At 34.2% G+C, this 17,152-nt stretch overlaps 1 protein-coding gene across 1 annotated transcript; it reads right to left on the bottom strand.

Annotated features, from left to right (window-relative positions):
* Positions 1 to 1,452: 1,452 nt before the first annotated feature.
* On the bottom strand, positions 1,453 to 16,272 carry LOC123553735 (zinc finger protein 391-like). Its single transcript, XM_045343338.2, has 5 exons — positions 16,176 to 16,272; positions 8,607 to 8,740; positions 4,893 to 5,396; positions 3,771 to 4,010; positions 1,453 to 3,084 (listed from the first exon to the last, which is right to left on the bottom strand). The coding sequence occupies exons 2-5, from the start codon at positions 8,710 to 8,712 to the stop codon at positions 2,297 to 2,299; spliced, it is 1,638 nt and encodes a 545-aa protein (XP_045199273.1). The 5' UTR covers positions 8,713 to 8,740; positions 16,176 to 16,272; the 3' UTR covers positions 1,453 to 2,296.
* Positions 16,273 to 17,152: the final 880 nt, after the last annotated feature.

Genomic DNA, 17,152 nt, shown 5'->3' with positions numbered 1-17,152 from the left:
AGCTGGTTGTTCTATGGGCATTTACAATTTCTTTCTCATATTTTCAGAACATGTATGTGGAAAGATCTTACCATTGACTGGGAATTGTTCAGTCTAATTTGAATTGTTAGAAATTTACTTCTCTTATCTTTCACCAAAATTCCATCATCAGACATTTATTTAACAACCAGAAAATAGAAAATCCTCATTAAAATATGTAACTCGGCTTGATTATATAAACTGTGTATTTAGAACTAGAACCAGAGCTCCAGATAAGCTTTTGGTGCAACTGGGTATTTACCCATCACTTTGTGTCTGAACTGGGTATTGAAAATCTGAATTGGGTAAAAATAATATCATTACCCAGCCTTTTCAGAAGTAACTGGGTATTTGCTAAAACCAATTGGGTATTCAATCTCGCACAAACAATTGAGAATTTTTTTCTTGTGGCTTAAATTAAATTGTGTACGCATACAGTATACATGGTATATATCATTAACCAGGTTTCACTAACTACATGAAAGTACTTTAATCATGTTAATGGCACCCTTCAATGTTTAATACAAAAATGTATTTAAAATTGTAATGAAATGTGATTAAGTATATGTAAAACAGTACTCTCTTTTTAAAATTGTTTTTACATGCCTGTAAGCAATGTAAACATGTGTATTTTAATTCATAGTACCAAACATATTCTTTTAACGTTTTTTGAGATACTTTTGTTCCATCCTTAATGCAGTTGAAGATCAATTCATCCACAATACATGCAATATCCCGAACGATGTGTTCACAGCAATATGCGTTCTCCCATAAGATGTCGTCCAGTATCGGTGACACCACATCGTCACAAACAGGTAACTGTTTTTGTTGAACAGCAATATATCCCACTAATTCATTTGTTTGTGTTTTTCTGCGATCTCTTTTACATTTTATCGGCGTAAAAATTGTTCACAAAGCGTCCAAATAACACTGATCAGCTGACTGAATGGTCTTATAATTTTTTCCAATAAATAGCAACCTGTTCTGCGGTAACGTATAACCTGCGAGTTGTTTAGCGTTAAAGTCTCGTACCTGTTATATAATAAGGAAAATGCAATACGTAAGCGATTTTTTATGAATTGGGTATTAGGAATTTTAATTGCGTTTCAGTACTCATATTGTATGAATTCAGTTGGGTTTTCTGCAACTTTAATTGTGTAAATACGCAGCTTATCTGGAGCTCTGTGGAACTACAATTAAATATATCTAGTAACACCATGCGTAAATACGCAGCTTATCTGGAGCTCTGTGGAACTACAATTAAATATATCCAGTAACACCAACTCATTACAAAAACATTCAGTCTATTTAGTGGATTAACACATTCATACTGCATTTACTCTTAGTGTAAAGTAGTTTAAACCTTACACACAGCACTGCTTATTCACACAGCTAAATATGAAATTCGGGAATAATATATCTTTAACAAATTAATTCCACAACAATTTTATCATTGCAAATTGCACAGTTAATCAAAATGTTAGAAGTTCTTAATAAAATCACTGCAAAAACATTACTTGATGAAAACAGAATCGACAATGTGTAATAATTATAATTCTAACACGATCCGATTCATTTTCCTATTAAACAAAGAAGACAGAAAACAGTGAATTATTATACAACAAATCACTGTTCTGACGTCACAATTATTACGTCATGGCGTCAAACGGCATAGCGGCGCGCTGGAAAAGAAACTGATTGAAAACGGGCAAATATTTAATGATTATCGTCAAGAATGTACTTAAAAATCTTTGGTAACGTGTTAGAATCGAAATAATATATCTCATTTATTGATTTGCTCTTGAATAAATCATTGTTTGTCATTCAGATGCGTATTATTATATCACTCGGGCTGCGCCCTCGTGATATAATTCCTTCGCATCTGAATGACAATGATTTATTCAACGACAAATCACTGGATGAGATATATTATTTCTTAATTACATTTTATAAAATATACATTTTAAAAAATTCAAGTTTCATATTGTTGCTGTTCTTTGGAAACCTGGTATGTCAGTTCTGGTGAGAAACAGAAACACCCGTACCAGTAATTGCTCACAGCCAGTGATCAGACCAGATGCTTCTGATCTCACAGCCAGTGACCAGATACTTCTGATCTCACAGCCAGTGACCAGATGCTTCTGATCTCAACCAAGTTGTTGGAACTTTCTTTTATGTTAAATTATTTCAAAATCAGGAAATTTCTCTCAGAATTTCTGCTATTGTATCAAAACAAATCCTCACAATATCTAAATTTGTTTGAACAGTGAGAATAACTTTATTGATACTGATGCTGAAAACTTCCTTGAGAGAACGATGGTGCATTCATTCTATAATCCAACACTTCTGTAAACTCACTTGGTTTCTGTACATTACTGACATTCATAAATTCTGGTTGAAATGAACTACGGGCATGTTTATCCTGAAGCTCCTTACTCTGTAACTTTACCAAGTCTTCAGTGGAATTATTTAAGGAACCAGAACTCTGCTCACTGGTAACCAGTTTGTCCGAGTCCAACACTGAAGATTCCTTTGTATCATCTAAACAGATTGCCTTACATTGTGTTTTATGAACTTTCTGTGAATGTTTATGTATGTTTTGTTTAATAGCACAGGTATAATTGCACATCGGACATTTGTACGGCTTTTCCTTTGTATGTGTGCGCACATGCTGCGACAGAAGCGTACTATTAAAGAAAGACTTTCCACAGTCATCACAATTGTACTTCTTATTTTTCATATCATGCCTTCTGCGATGTACAAGCAACGCACGCTTATTCTTGCAAATTGCTCCACACACGTGGCAAACCACAGGTGCTACTATGTGAACTCCTCGTTTGTGAGCTTTAACGCGTATTACAGATTTGAACACTAAACCACATATGTCACAAGGATGCTGGCGACTTGCCAACTTTTCACTTTCAGTTTTTTCACAAGAAAGTTGATGTTCTGTGAAGGAATCGTACCGAGTGTATATTTTCCCACAAGAATCACACTGATAGTTGCCAAGTGTCCAAATATTAGTTTTATGCTGTTTTTCACGTTTGTGTTTCCACAATTCATCACCTAAATTAAATGGAAAAGATATTATACAATCATTATCATTTCATAATACTGAATCAATAAATATGGTTTCAAAATTAATTTCGACTGCTTGTATGTAAAACTTTATCCTGAAATTTTAAGATAAAATGGGGCATAATTTTGACAAAATAAATACTAGTTGTGTTACTTGTTCTATGAGGTCACCTCATGAAGCTGGATAATTATATGAAGTTCTAAAGCATTAGGCCAAGTAGATTTTGAGAAACCTGTTTACATGCAGACTGCAATACTTTGGTGACATGGACTATGGAGAAAGGGTGACAACAATAGCTCTACTAAAGTCCAGCTAAAAACTGCAATGTTTGAAATTTTATTACCCAGAATGAATATAACTGGAATAGCTCTAAATGCAAAGGAAAATGTCACTCTATTACTTGTTTTAATGAATTAAAAAAACTATTCAAGATAATACAAACATTAAAGAGTTCCTACTACTGTACCACCGTTGGATTTGTAAGAGAAGATACAAAAAAAAGTCATGTATGATATTAATGGTATTATTTTAGATTTGAAAAGTCAAGGACAATCCTTGTAATGCATTACTATAGATCAAAAAGTAATATGAAGCAAGTCACCTTAACCAATATGCCAACAAGGTCTCTGATATGTAAACAAAACTGGATAAATAGAGTAGAAGAAACACATACGTGTATCAAATTCAGAGTCACATATAGGGCAATTCCATTTAGGTAGAACATCTCTATGAACCTTGTATAAATGTCTCCTCAACGACCTTCTATGAGGGTAGTAGTTGGCGCAAATTTCACATTTCAAGTGACCTAACTTTTGAAGTTCCTCCGGTGAAAGTTGATCCACAGAGAACATTTTGGCGGATTCTTTCGGAGGTTCATGGTTGGCTTCCCTTCTATGCTCCCATAGGTCTTCCTCTGTAAAATAAAACAGGAACTCCAGTCATCACCACCATTTGTCTACTATATGCATTTAGTAGGTCTCGTATATATAAATAGAGAAAAAATTCTTGTTTACATGTTTGAAATGGGTTTTAACACCACTTTTCAACAGCATTTTTGTCAATTAAGAGTGGTCAGTTAAACTAACTTACAGGTCAGTTAAAATAATAGTATTTATCAAGGATCGTAGATCTTGTCCTCTTCAGGCAATCTGTCTGAAAACTTATAAAGCTGCATTTCCCTTTAGCAATTAACACTTCTGCCATGCTTTATTCTCAAACAGGTCCATCATATGTCACCATATAAGCGGAAAATGAAATACATTGTATAAATTTTTAAGTACTATATTTATGTACAGGATGTCATAATTCTAGTCCTTCTATGGCAATCTGACTAAAACTTGCAAGGTGTTGATTTCAACACCCTTAACTATGTATAAGATGTGGCTCCTAATGGATAAACAACATCAAAACTAAACCCCTTTACCTTGGGCAGGGAACAATAAATCACAGGTGTCATGGTTATACCTACGTCATTTCCGTATTTCATATATCATTGCATATTTCATATACTGTCAACTGAAGAAGCTTATTAAAGCTAAAGATATTTTGAAAAGACTGCTGGTTTGTGAGTATATATTATCAGTGTCATGGTAAGAATCTGATGTACATTTCCAGAAGAAATTACATTAGTGGCTCAGAAACGCAGTCAGCAGAGCATCTGAATCGTATTCCAATGATTGTGAAAATCCAGGACTGGCTCAACATACTGCTCATACTTTGACAAAAGGTACCGGGTATGTTCGAAGCTAACTTTCATTAAATATTTTTCAACCTCAGCAGAATGTAATATACTTACTTGTCTTAAACCTTTTCTTACAATCACTGCATTCTACATCTAGCCATGAGCCTTTATGTCGTCTCTTAAAATGCCTTTTCAATATTGTCTTTGTTACACATGTCACCTCACACAATGGACACTTCAGTTTGTTTGGCTTTTCCTTCTCAGGACTATCCCCTTCAGTTTTTGGTGAAGACTGTCTTCTTTTAGTACCGGTCCCCTTTCTTGCACTAGCTTGTTTACCACCATCAACACCTGGTCCAGAATTTTCTGCATCATCTGTGCACATCATGTCATAGTCCATGGTGTCTTCATCATCAGTTATCTTTGGTTGTTCTATTTTTCTTTGCAAATCATTCTGTTTCTCTAACAAGTCTGAGTCATCCTCGATATCTACAACTTCCGATTTGATTTCAGTGAAAACCGACTGTCCGATACCCCCGTCTTGACCCGCGGTCATCACAGGGAATATATCTGTAAAACCTCTCTGTACCATTGCTGCTACATTTTCATCTGACAACACTGAAATATAGGAGAAGTACATGTAAGGTATTGATAACGAGTTCCTTTATATAAAATCTCCTCCCATTTCAACAAAGGATGTTAAAATCCCATCTAATTTCAAAAGTCAGAATTCACTAAAAGGAGAAAAGTCAGAAAAGTAATGCAAACTTAATTATTTCAATTAAAGAACTGCATGAGAAATAATATTCTTTTAACCTTTACCCTGCTAAATTCCTAAAATGGACTGATCCATCAATTAATTTGGACAATACCATTTGTTATTTGAAGGGGTGTTCACTGAAAATAACTGACTGAATAAAGAACAGTGCAGACCATGATCAGCCTGCACAGATGTGCTGCACTGATCACAAAGGCAGAATCACTTGTCGCCGGCAAGCTTAAGGTAGCTCTGCATGTTTGATGGCGTAATGTCATTTATCCGGAAAACGTAGAATAAAGCCTGGATTTGACGAATGGAAATGAACATCATTTTATGAATTAATGACAACCTTTGAGTAAATTTATTAAAATGGCGCTGTTACTATATTACTAGTCAAAATATGATATTAAAACATATGACACATTAAATAATTCAAAATAATGTCTCAAAATTAGCGTGAAATATTCTGTTCACTTTAATCATGCTCAAATACCTTAAAAAAAATAAGCACATGGACCTATACATTTTATTTCACCATATTATAAGCCGTATTTTTATTTACAACACTGAGAAGTTTCATCAAAAGCTACACTGTAGAAAAATTTCTATTCGCGAAAATGTTATGAAAGATCCGACATCGCGAAATACATCAGTCCGACGGTCAAGACCGGAAGATTTTGATGCGGTCAAGGCTGGTCCGACCGTCTGGCATTTATCCAGTTCTGATAACTGGATAACTTCGGCAAAATGGCGTTGTTAAAGTATTACGCTGGTGCCGAACCAGGAAAGAAAAGAAAATTGACAGAATCTGAGCGAGCAAAAAAGAAAGAGTACCATAAACAAGAGGGCCATGAAGGCCCTGTATCGCTCACCTGACCTATTGACCTAAAGATCATCAAGATTAACATTCTGACCAAGTTTCATCAAGATATGTTCATAAATGTGGCCTCTACAGTATTAACTAGCTTTTCTTTTGATTTGACCCTGTGACCTAGTTTTTGACCCAACATGACCCAGATTCGAACTTGACCTAAAGATCATCAAGTTTAACATTCTAAGTTTCATGAAGATACAGTCATAAATGTGGCCTCTAGAGTGTTAACAAGCTTTTCCTTTGATTTGCCCCCATGACCTAATTCTTGACCCAACATGACCCAGATTCAAACTTGACCTAAAGATCATCAAGTTTAATATTCTGACTAAGTTTCATGAAGATATAGTCATAAATGTGGCCTCTACACTGTTAACAAGCTTTTCCTTTGATTTAACCTAGTGACCTAGTTTTTGACCGAAGCTGACCAGGTTTAAACTTGACCTAAAGAGCATCAAGATAAACATTCTGACCAAGTTTCATTAGATATGGTCATAAATGTGGCCTCTACAGTGTTAACTAGCTTTTCCTTTGATTTGACCAGGTGACCTAGTTTTTAACCCTACATGACCCAGATTCAAACTGGACCTTAAGATCATCAATATTAACATTCTGACCAAGTTTCATGAAGATATAGTCATAAATGCGGCCTCTACAGTGTTAACAAGCTTTTCCTTTGATTTGACCTGGTGACCTAGTTTTTGACCCCAGATGACCCAATATCAAACTCGTCCAAGACTTTTTTAAGGATAACATTCTGACTATGTTTCATTAAGATTGGGCCAAAATTGTGACCTCTAGAGTGTTAACAAGCTTTTCCTTTGATTTGACCCAGTGACCTAGTTTTTGACCCCAGATGACCCAATATCGAACTCATCCAAGATTTTATGGAGGGTAACATTCTGACCAAGTTTCATTAAGATTGGGCCAAAAATGTGACCTCTAGAGTGTTAACAAGCTTTTCCTTTGATTTGACCTGGTGACCTAGTTTTTAATCCCAGATGACCCAATATCGAACTCGTCCAAGACTTTATGGAGGGTAACATTCTGACCAAGTTTCATTAAGATTGGGTCAAAATTGTGACCTCTAGAGTGTTAACAAGCTTTTCCTTTGATTTGACCTGGTGACCTAGTTTTTGAACCCAGATGACCCAATATCGAACTCGTCCAAGATTTTATGGAGGGTAACATTCTGACCAAGTTTCATTAAGATTGGGCCAAAAATGTGACCTCTAGAGTGTTAACAGTCAAATTGTTGACGACGGACGGACGGACGGACGACGACGGACGCCGGACACAGGGTGATCACTAAAGCTCACCTTTGAGCACTTCGTGCTCAGGTGAGCTAAAAAAGGATCGATAGAAAGTTCAATGAAAAATGGTTAAAAGGCCACACCTGGTTGTTTCATGACGAGGAAAAAGAGCATATGCGCTGTACCGACTATGCAAGCTTTTACAGCAAGAAAGTGAAAGTAGACAAGAATCTACGAGTAACAAATACGTTTATTCTTGGATGCAAAAATTTAAGAGCGTCTGCAGTTTCAGATCATGAGAAAACAAGAATACAACCTAAACAATATACCTAGTGATCCTAACACTTGGAATTTTTGTTGATATTCTGTACTGTTGCTTGTTTTGATCATGTTACTTGGCTATGAATAAAATCTGATCATTGTGTTGGTGATTTTTTGAATCCAAAGTAATGCAGAACAGATAGGATACAAGAAAAATGTATCAACAGCTGCATACTGATAAAAGGAAGCAAGATTCCTTTTTGTTTCATATTTAATGTTCGGTCCGGCAAAATTTTGTTCGGTACGGCATAGTTTCAGGCACTGCCAGACCGAATGTCCGGCCATTTTCGGCAACTTTCACGATGTCTGAAAGATATGATTTTCCCATAGACTCTCATTATGAAAAATTGCGTGAGGTCCAAATTTTTCAAATCTGTCTCTCAAAAAATCAAGCATACGACCCTATCCTTTTTATTTGCTGAATTTTCTAAGTGCATTCTGAAGTTTCGAAAAATCAGAGTTTAATCAACTTCTACATTGTAGAAAAAGTTTCAATCCAAACGTGCAGAACTACCTTAAGGTTAATAGTTGAAAACCAGATTCTACCAACATTTAAAATATACTATTCTACTATGTCTACACCACCATGCCTCCTGTAGAAAGTTTACAATTAGAGTAACAACCTTTCAGCCAACAAGGCCAATTTTTGTCTTTAAACAAGGACCTGATGGCATCCACCTGTTCTGTGGTGACTAACATTGTGATATGGTACTGGTACACCTCGCCCATTGTAACTCACTCTAGTCTGTCATGAACACTGTAATATAAATAGTTTCTTTTTAATATTTTAAACTTAAAAGAGTTTCAATGAGAACTTAATAATTTTACATTCAGTTATTAAACTAAAATTGTCGAAACAAATTTCTTGACAAATTCTAAGCACATTTCTCTGGAACACACAGGAAATATCAACGCTTATTGCATACGTAATTAAATATAGTAACAAATTATGTCTCCCAAATGTAGTTTGGGAGACATATTGATATAGTGCTGTCCATCTGTTTGTCAGTCTGTCTGAATGTCACAAAGTTTGTCCAAGCAACTCCTCCGACATCAATAAGAGTATTAACACCAAACTTCACAAGGGTGATTACTACCAAGCCTAGTTGTGCACATAATTATCAGCATTTTCCAGACAGGTGATTTTCTGCAAAGTTACTGCCCTTGATTCATCAAATTTGAAGACCTTTTTGCCATTTCTCTTATACGATTGTGCAGATTTCCATCAAACCTAACAGGAGTCCACAGTGAGCATATTGTCTACAAGTTCTGTTCAGTGATTTTCATTGAAGCTATGGTCCTTGATTTGTCACATTTTAACTTGTCTTCGCAGCTGCTCCAATACCACCATTTAGAATTACAGCATGTTTACAAAAGTGATTATTGCTAAGCCTTGTTGTGCATATCATGGGCATGTTCCAGTTTAGTGATTTTTCAGCAGGGTTATTGCCCTTGAATCGTCAAATTGTATGATTTTTGGACATTTCATTTTTATAATAAGGTGGATTTCCACCAAACCTTACAGGTGTTATGATTATTATCAGTGCCAAGCCTATTTATGCATATCAACATGTTCCACATTACTGATTTTCCATATTTTTTGGAAACTGTATACCAGGTGTTTGCAAGAGTTATCTTTCCTGTGTTTATTGCTAACACAGGTTCCATATTTGCAACAATTTCAAAGGATGAGATTTAAGTTCACCACAATTTTGTTGAAGATCAAACTTCCTGAAATGGATCAGTAATCAGATAATACTGTAATGATAACACTACTTCTTTAAGCTTTTCGGGGCCACTGTTGATTTTTTAATGCAGCAATGCCTTATTTCATATTATCTAAATGTACGATTAACAAGAGCTGTCCGTAAGACAGCGCACTCCACTATTTGGGGATCTGACAGTAAAATGAATATATGTCTGAATAAGAGACCTCTACTTTAAAAGGAAAATACACCAAGGGGCATAATTCCATCAAATACACAAATTTGAGTTATAAGGATTGTTACAACACATGCAGATGATGATGATAAAGATATATTTTGAGTTTCAAGTCATTATCTTATATAGTACCAAAGTTATGTCCAGAAAACGAAGTTTGTAAAAAATTTAAGGAAAAAAGGGGCATAATTTGGTCAAAAATACAAATCAGAGTTATGTGGATTTTTATCACACATGCAAATGATGATGATAAAGATACATTTTAAATTTCAAGTCTTTATCTTATATTGCATTAAAGTAGTATCCAGAAAGCGACGATTGCAAAAAAGTTTAAGTACTAAAGGGGCATAATTCTGTAAAAAAACACAATTAGAGTTATTGGGTATGTAGCCACACATGCAGATGATTATAAACAAATACTTTTAATTTCAAGTCATTATCTTTTAAAGTACCAAAGATACATCTATAAACAAAGCTTTCGAAAAAATTAACATGAAAGTAATTCAAAGTATAACTCCTTGGTGACCTTGACCTTGGGTATAATGGGCCCAGCCCCAACACATACTTTGTTTGTATGCTGGACAATGTTTATGTGAACTTAAGTATGATATAAGCAAAAGTAACAAAGATATGACAGAAAAACAAAGGTTGCCAAAAAAACTTTAACCTTAAAAATAACCTATTAGTAAGTATAACACCTTGGTGACCTTGATCTTAGGTATAATGGGCCCAGTCCCTATACATATTTTGTTTGTATGCTGGACAATGTTTATGTAAAGTTACAGTAAGATATAAGCAATAGTAACAAAGATATGACAGAAAAACAAAGGTTGTCGAAAAACTTTAACCTTAAAAAACTAGATGCCAACGGGCAACATGTCGAGCCCGCCAGCTGTCAAAAGGACTGGGAGTTGTACATGACACTCCTTGTCTCATTCAGGCAAACATTTATGCCAAATAAAAAAGAGATTGCAAAAAGTTACAATATAAGTTATTTAAAGTACCGGTATTTATAGTAACAACAAAGGGAAGTAATTCTGTCTCATGATGATGAACAATTGTGCCAAGTTACATCAAAATCCCTCTATGCATGAAGAAGAAATGCTCCAAAGTTGTCATTTGAACTACGTAAAGTGCCTTTGAACGTGAAATTGATCATGAAAAGGGCGCTATATAAATCTGGTATAATAAAATTCTTGTATCTGACATTTGACCTCTAAGTGTGACCTTGACCTTAGACCTAGGGACCTGGTTCTTGCGCATGACACTCCGTCCCATGATGGTGAACAATTGTGCCAAGTTACATCAAAATCCCTCCATGCATGAAGAAGAAATGCTCCAGACAAAGTTGTCATTCTTGTATCCTTTGACCTCTTTAAGTGTGACCTGACCTTAGACCTAGGGACCTGGTTCTTGCGCACAACACTCCGTCTCATGATGGTGAACAATTATGCCAAGTTACATCAAAATCCCTCCATGCATAAAGAAGAAATGCTCCGGACAGTCATTTTTGAATTTGACCTTTGACCTGTAAGTGTGACCTTGACCTTTGAGATAGGAACCTGGGGTTTGCGCATAACACTCTGTCTCACTGAGGTTAATATTCATACCAAATATAAACAAGATTGCTCCACGCATGTCAAAGTTATGGTCCGGACAAACAAATCCGGACGGATGCACGCACAGACGGACGCAAGCACATACACTGAACAGCCATTTGGACAACTATGTCTTCACTTCTGCAAGCAGGCTCAACAATAACCTAAGTATAACACCTTGGTGACCTTGACTTTGGGTATAATGGGCTCAGCCCCTACACATACACATACTTTGTTTGTATACTGGACAATGTTCTTGTGAAGTTACAGTAAGATATAAGCAATGGTAACAAAGACATGACAGAAAAACAAAGGTTGCCGAAAAACTTTAACCTTAAAAATAACTTAAGTATAACACCTTGGTGACCTTGACCTTGGGTATAATGGGCTCAGCCCATACACAAACATTGTTTGTATACTGGACAATGTTTATGTGAAGTTACAGTAAGATATAATAGGTATTTCAATGACCTTAACCCCTATTGTCAACATTGGTATTTAAAGTGTCTTTAGCTCAGTCAGGAATCAATAAATTCATTCAAAACACTTTGCTTATTAATCAATTTGGTGATGCAACTTTGCAGAAATTCTTTTTATCCAAAATAAGTTAAAAATTACAAAAATGTGGCCATTTCCAATAATCCCTTCTTCGTCTATATGAAAATTTCTGAGAAACTGCTAACTCAAGACTTGGAATGATAAACCATGACATGCTCAATACCTAAACACATAATTAGAGGAAAAATACAAGAATCAAAATATTTGTCACTGAAATTAGTTAGTTACCCCATTTTTTTATGAAAAATAGTGACCTATAAAATATTGGAGGCGAGAGTTGAAAGTGCTGTATTTTTTTGTAAAACAACTTAAATGGTAAAATACTGTATTATTATGAAAGATATAATGTTAATGAATACATCTGCATCATTTTTGAAATGAAAAGCCTTTATAAATCTTAAAAAGTCACTGAAATACCTACCTGTGAGGCATGCCCATATAAAATTTAAAAATGGTGTTTTTTTGTGTCTGTAAGGATATTTAACAAGGGAAATGGCACCTCATGTGTCAACGGAAGTTTTTGAGGGGGTCCTACAGAGGAATCTTGGACGTTTCGACCCCAAGACATTTCGACCCCAAGACATTTCAACCCCAAAATTTAATTTTCTTGGACAATTCGACCCCAAAGACATTTCGACCCCAAGACATTTCGACCCCTCAGAAATAGTTGTATGTTTTCATTTTATATTTCTTCCATTTTGCATATTTTAGAAAATATTAATATATAGATGTATATAAACATTCTATTTTTAAATGAATCATACGCAAAATACATGTCAGTGAAGAAACTGCGCTGACCGGAAAATTTATTATTGGAACTAATTGAATTATTTTTTCATGTTTAATTTGATAATTTAAGAAGAAAATATATTATGAAAAATCAGTTTTTAAAAGAATTATAACATGTTTATATATGAATATAAAAACGTTTACTGCATTTATTGCCAAAGCACAATTAATGTCCTTTGAATATATGCGGCGTAACAAACACGTGCCTCTGATTAGTCCTGATAGAGTTTGATTGGATTATCACACCTATTGATTATATCCATTAATCAGTATATTTGTAAGCACACACAAGTTACATGTGACAAATAAATGTCTAACATGCTTAAGGTAAGTGCAGTAAAATATGATAAGCTTTTATTTAATTCAAAAGCTAACAAAATTATGGCGATTGCACTCATCCACGAGTGCGCAAAATTCCCGTGCGCTCAACAAATTTTCAACTTCGTGTAAAAACGTTTTGTGCATTTTATTTTCCTTTTGTAAATTAATCATTTATTTGAGATATGATTGACTTCTATCATAACCCTAAAAACACGATTTATTAAAGAAATACCTGTGTACATTAGAGAATCTAGGACATGGAAATTCCGAATGCACTAATTTCCAGTGCGCACGCTGATTTTCAGTCATGTACAAGACGTAACGCGCAAAGGTATTTTAATTTCCTTTTGAAAAATAATAATTTATGATATATATGTTTGAATTCAGTCATAAATCGCTTCAAAAATACCATTTGTGAAAGAAATACGGGTGTATTTCGGTTATGGTAATTTCCCGTGTGGTCGCCGAATTTCAATCTCTTATGAAATTGTTTTGCGTTAAAGAATTGTATTTATCCTTCTGATACTTACTGCCAGTATTATTTATATTATACACGAATGATTTCTGCAATAAACCCTACGTACAAAAATACCATTCATTAATAAAATAATGGTGTATTTCGGTAATGGAAATTTTGCTTGAACGTATTTTATTTTCCTTTCGTCGTATTTTATTCATTTATGATATATATGATTGAATTATTTAAAAAAAACTTCAAAAATATCTTTAACTTACAAAATACAGGTGTTTCCCGGTTATGGAAAATGTATTCCGGTGTATCGCGGTTTTTTAGGTGGATTCCGGTTTAATGTGTGAAGTTGCTAAAATCATACTTTAAAAATCATACTCTAAATCACGTGTATTTGCTAAAATATTTAATACAGAAAAAAGTAATACGGCTGCCACATTTTCTTTACAGATATGAAATATGATAATATTTTCCCCGTTTTTAACAGAACAGTACTCACATATTCTTATATTTTGCAGTAACGGGGATTTCATGTTTGATATTTTACAACTGGAAGGAATGTCGTTCATAGAAAAGAAAAGAGCAGTTGTAAATAACAAAAATCATATTCTGTATTCTGTAAAGCAAATATCTTATGTGTGCGTCAAAATCGCTTACGAAAATAACATTAAATGCGAAAATAAGCAATGTGTTATTTAATTTCCTATTGTTTTCTTTACATTTTCGCCGAAATTAAAGATAATGTTGACACATGTTTATAAATATCGATGTCACCACAATCGCTTAATTGATTGTTAATTGCAATGCGCACACGTGCTGTATATCAACAAACAATTAATCAAGGTGTGATAATCCAATCAAAAGATCACGTTTTTTTCTGATTATGATTTTAAATATCAATGTAATGAAGATAGTGACATCTTAAACTTCTTTGAGTTACATTATAATTATTTATATTTGGTTGAAATAAATAAATAAAGAGGTATTAAAGATGTGACTTTATTAAAGTTATTTTCATAATTAAAATCAGCGAAATCGGCCCTTGATTTAAAAATCTTGTTTTTTTTTTAAATATAGCTGTGTACTAAAATAGTCTTTAAGATGATTTGAAAATATAAATAAACACCAAGTATGAAAATATGTTATATAAAGGTTATTTTAAGATAGATAATCAGAACGATTTGTTCCTAAATTATTTACGTAATAAACGCGGCTGATATATAAATCCCGTTATTTTTGTAAAATTTATAAATGATGATTATTTCGTTATTGTGAGATAAAAATCACTCATTTCTCATATGAAGGCATTGTACTAATAAAGTCTTTAAGAAATTAGAAAAATAATTTTAGAAAAAAAAAAAAAGAAATTTAGATAAATGTGGCTCATTTTCGTAAAACAATTCTTATTTTCGCGAAAATAACCGTGTTTTAACATTTTAATTGCTAATTAAGCGTTATTACATTTTGAAATTGCTCAATTATCTATAGATTAAAGCTTAATTATAATAATGACAGCATTCTTAGATGTTTTCAGGCATATCATTGAATGGGGTCGAAATGTCCAAGGAGTTGGGGTTGAAATGTCTTGGGGTCGAATTGTCTCTTGGGGTCGAAATGTCTTGGGGTCGAAATGTCTTGCTAGCCTACAGAGCCACTTCTTACCACAGGTGGCAGTAACGTACCTAGGATACAGTATGGGTCAATGAGCCATATGCACTTAAAAATTTATTACAATTATAATGTTTTCTTAGGAAAAAAAATGACAAAAAGCTATTTTGAAAAAAAAATTGCATCTGTGACAATGAGCCATGGGAAAGGTAAGTAAGAACAGTTTGACATGTGCATTGCTTCCAGGTCCTTATTTTTTTTTCAAAACAATATTTCCTTATCAATGAGCATGATGATTGGCCGTCTTTTGGGCAAAAGAATAATCTTTCAGAAAAACCTTACTTCAAAGCCCAGTTCCAAACCGTTTACGCATCACGAGCGAGCAACAGCGTACGAAACGGTAGTGTTTTCTCTATCTGAATAAATCCCACACATTTTTCGCACCGAAGTAAGGTTTTACTGAAAGATTATTCTTTTGCCCAAAAGACGGCCAATCATTGATAAGGAAATATTGTTTTGAAAAAAAAAATAAGGACCTGGAAGCAATGCACATGTCAAACTGTTCTTTACCTTTCTCATGGCTCATTGTCACAGGTGCAAAAAAAAAATTCAAAATGGCTTTTTGTCATTTTTTTTCCTAAGAAAACATTATAATCGTAATAAATTTAAATGCATATGGCTCATGGACCCATAATGTATCCTAGGTACGTTACTGCCACCTGTGTTTCTTACAATGAACGTCTATGGAAAAATCAATAGCAGAGCCGGGCCATTTGTTGTTTTTTTTTCCCGACTCGCGAATTCTAATGATTATTTTTCACAGGTCATGCTGTCAAGACATGTCAATGATTCTTTTTCAGCCATTTAAACCATTTATGCATGCAAACAGTTTAGAAATACTTATATACCTCTATTTTTGCGAAGTTTGAATATTTCGCATCAAATTAGGGAATATTTTTTTTCAAAACATGGTGGTCTTGATTACTGTAAGAACAGAAAGAACATATTCGCTAGTTTAGTCTAGATTCGATTTTATTGTTCAGTCTTTCAGGAAAATAGCTAAATTTTATCAAAGAGCTATACAAACAAGTTAAAGCATAGCAAAAGTTCCTTGTAGGGCATATCTATATAAATATAAAATGATCATCTTGTAAAATTTTGGTTGCAATGTCTGTTTTATACTGCCAAAATTTTCAAGTATATAATTAAATTTCCCTCCGTTTTTACAAATGATGTAAGTACTAAGATACCTATAGCTGACCCTGGACCCAGCCCTTTTAACAGCATGTCAAATATTAATCCCAGTAAACATTCGACGTCGGATCCCGACGTTGGCTAGATGTCGTGATCCGACCATTTTTCAACGTAAATCCAACCATTATTCAACCATAATCCGACCATTTTTCAACGTAAATCCAACCATTATTCAACCATTTTCAGATAGGACACAGAGAGTAGCGGTTGATGGATCAATTTCCAGCACAGCTCTTCTATTTCTGCTCTACAACAAATACCTACCTGCTGCTGTAACATCTAGCGTGCGTCTTTTTGCAGATCACTGTGTCATTTATAGACAAATTAAGTCACAAGCATGATTAAATCCAGCTTCAAAAGGATCTTGATAGTTTGTCATTGTGGGAGCAGAAATGCAAGATGTCTTTCAACATAGCCAAATGTCATATTATGCATGTAACAAGATCTAAAAAAAAAGTTAATACTGTAACAGTCTATCTATCTTCCACGACCGCCGAACCCCTTGCGGGGACGTAGACGTTTTGCGCGTCAAAATCATAAAGAGAAAGAATATAGTGATAAAAATTTAGAGTGGAAGAAACTAAAAAAAATAACTTTGGTGAAATAAAAGGTTAAAACTTGAGTTTGCAGG

Source organism: Mercenaria mercenaria, chromosome 7 (genome assembly GCF_021730395.1).
Source record: "Mercenaria mercenaria strain notata chromosome 7, MADL_Memer_1, whole genome shotgun sequence".
NCBI lineage: Eukaryota > Metazoa > Mollusca > Bivalvia > Venerida > Veneridae > Mercenaria > Mercenaria mercenaria.
This window is presented reverse-complemented; position numbering and strand designations above follow the sequence as displayed.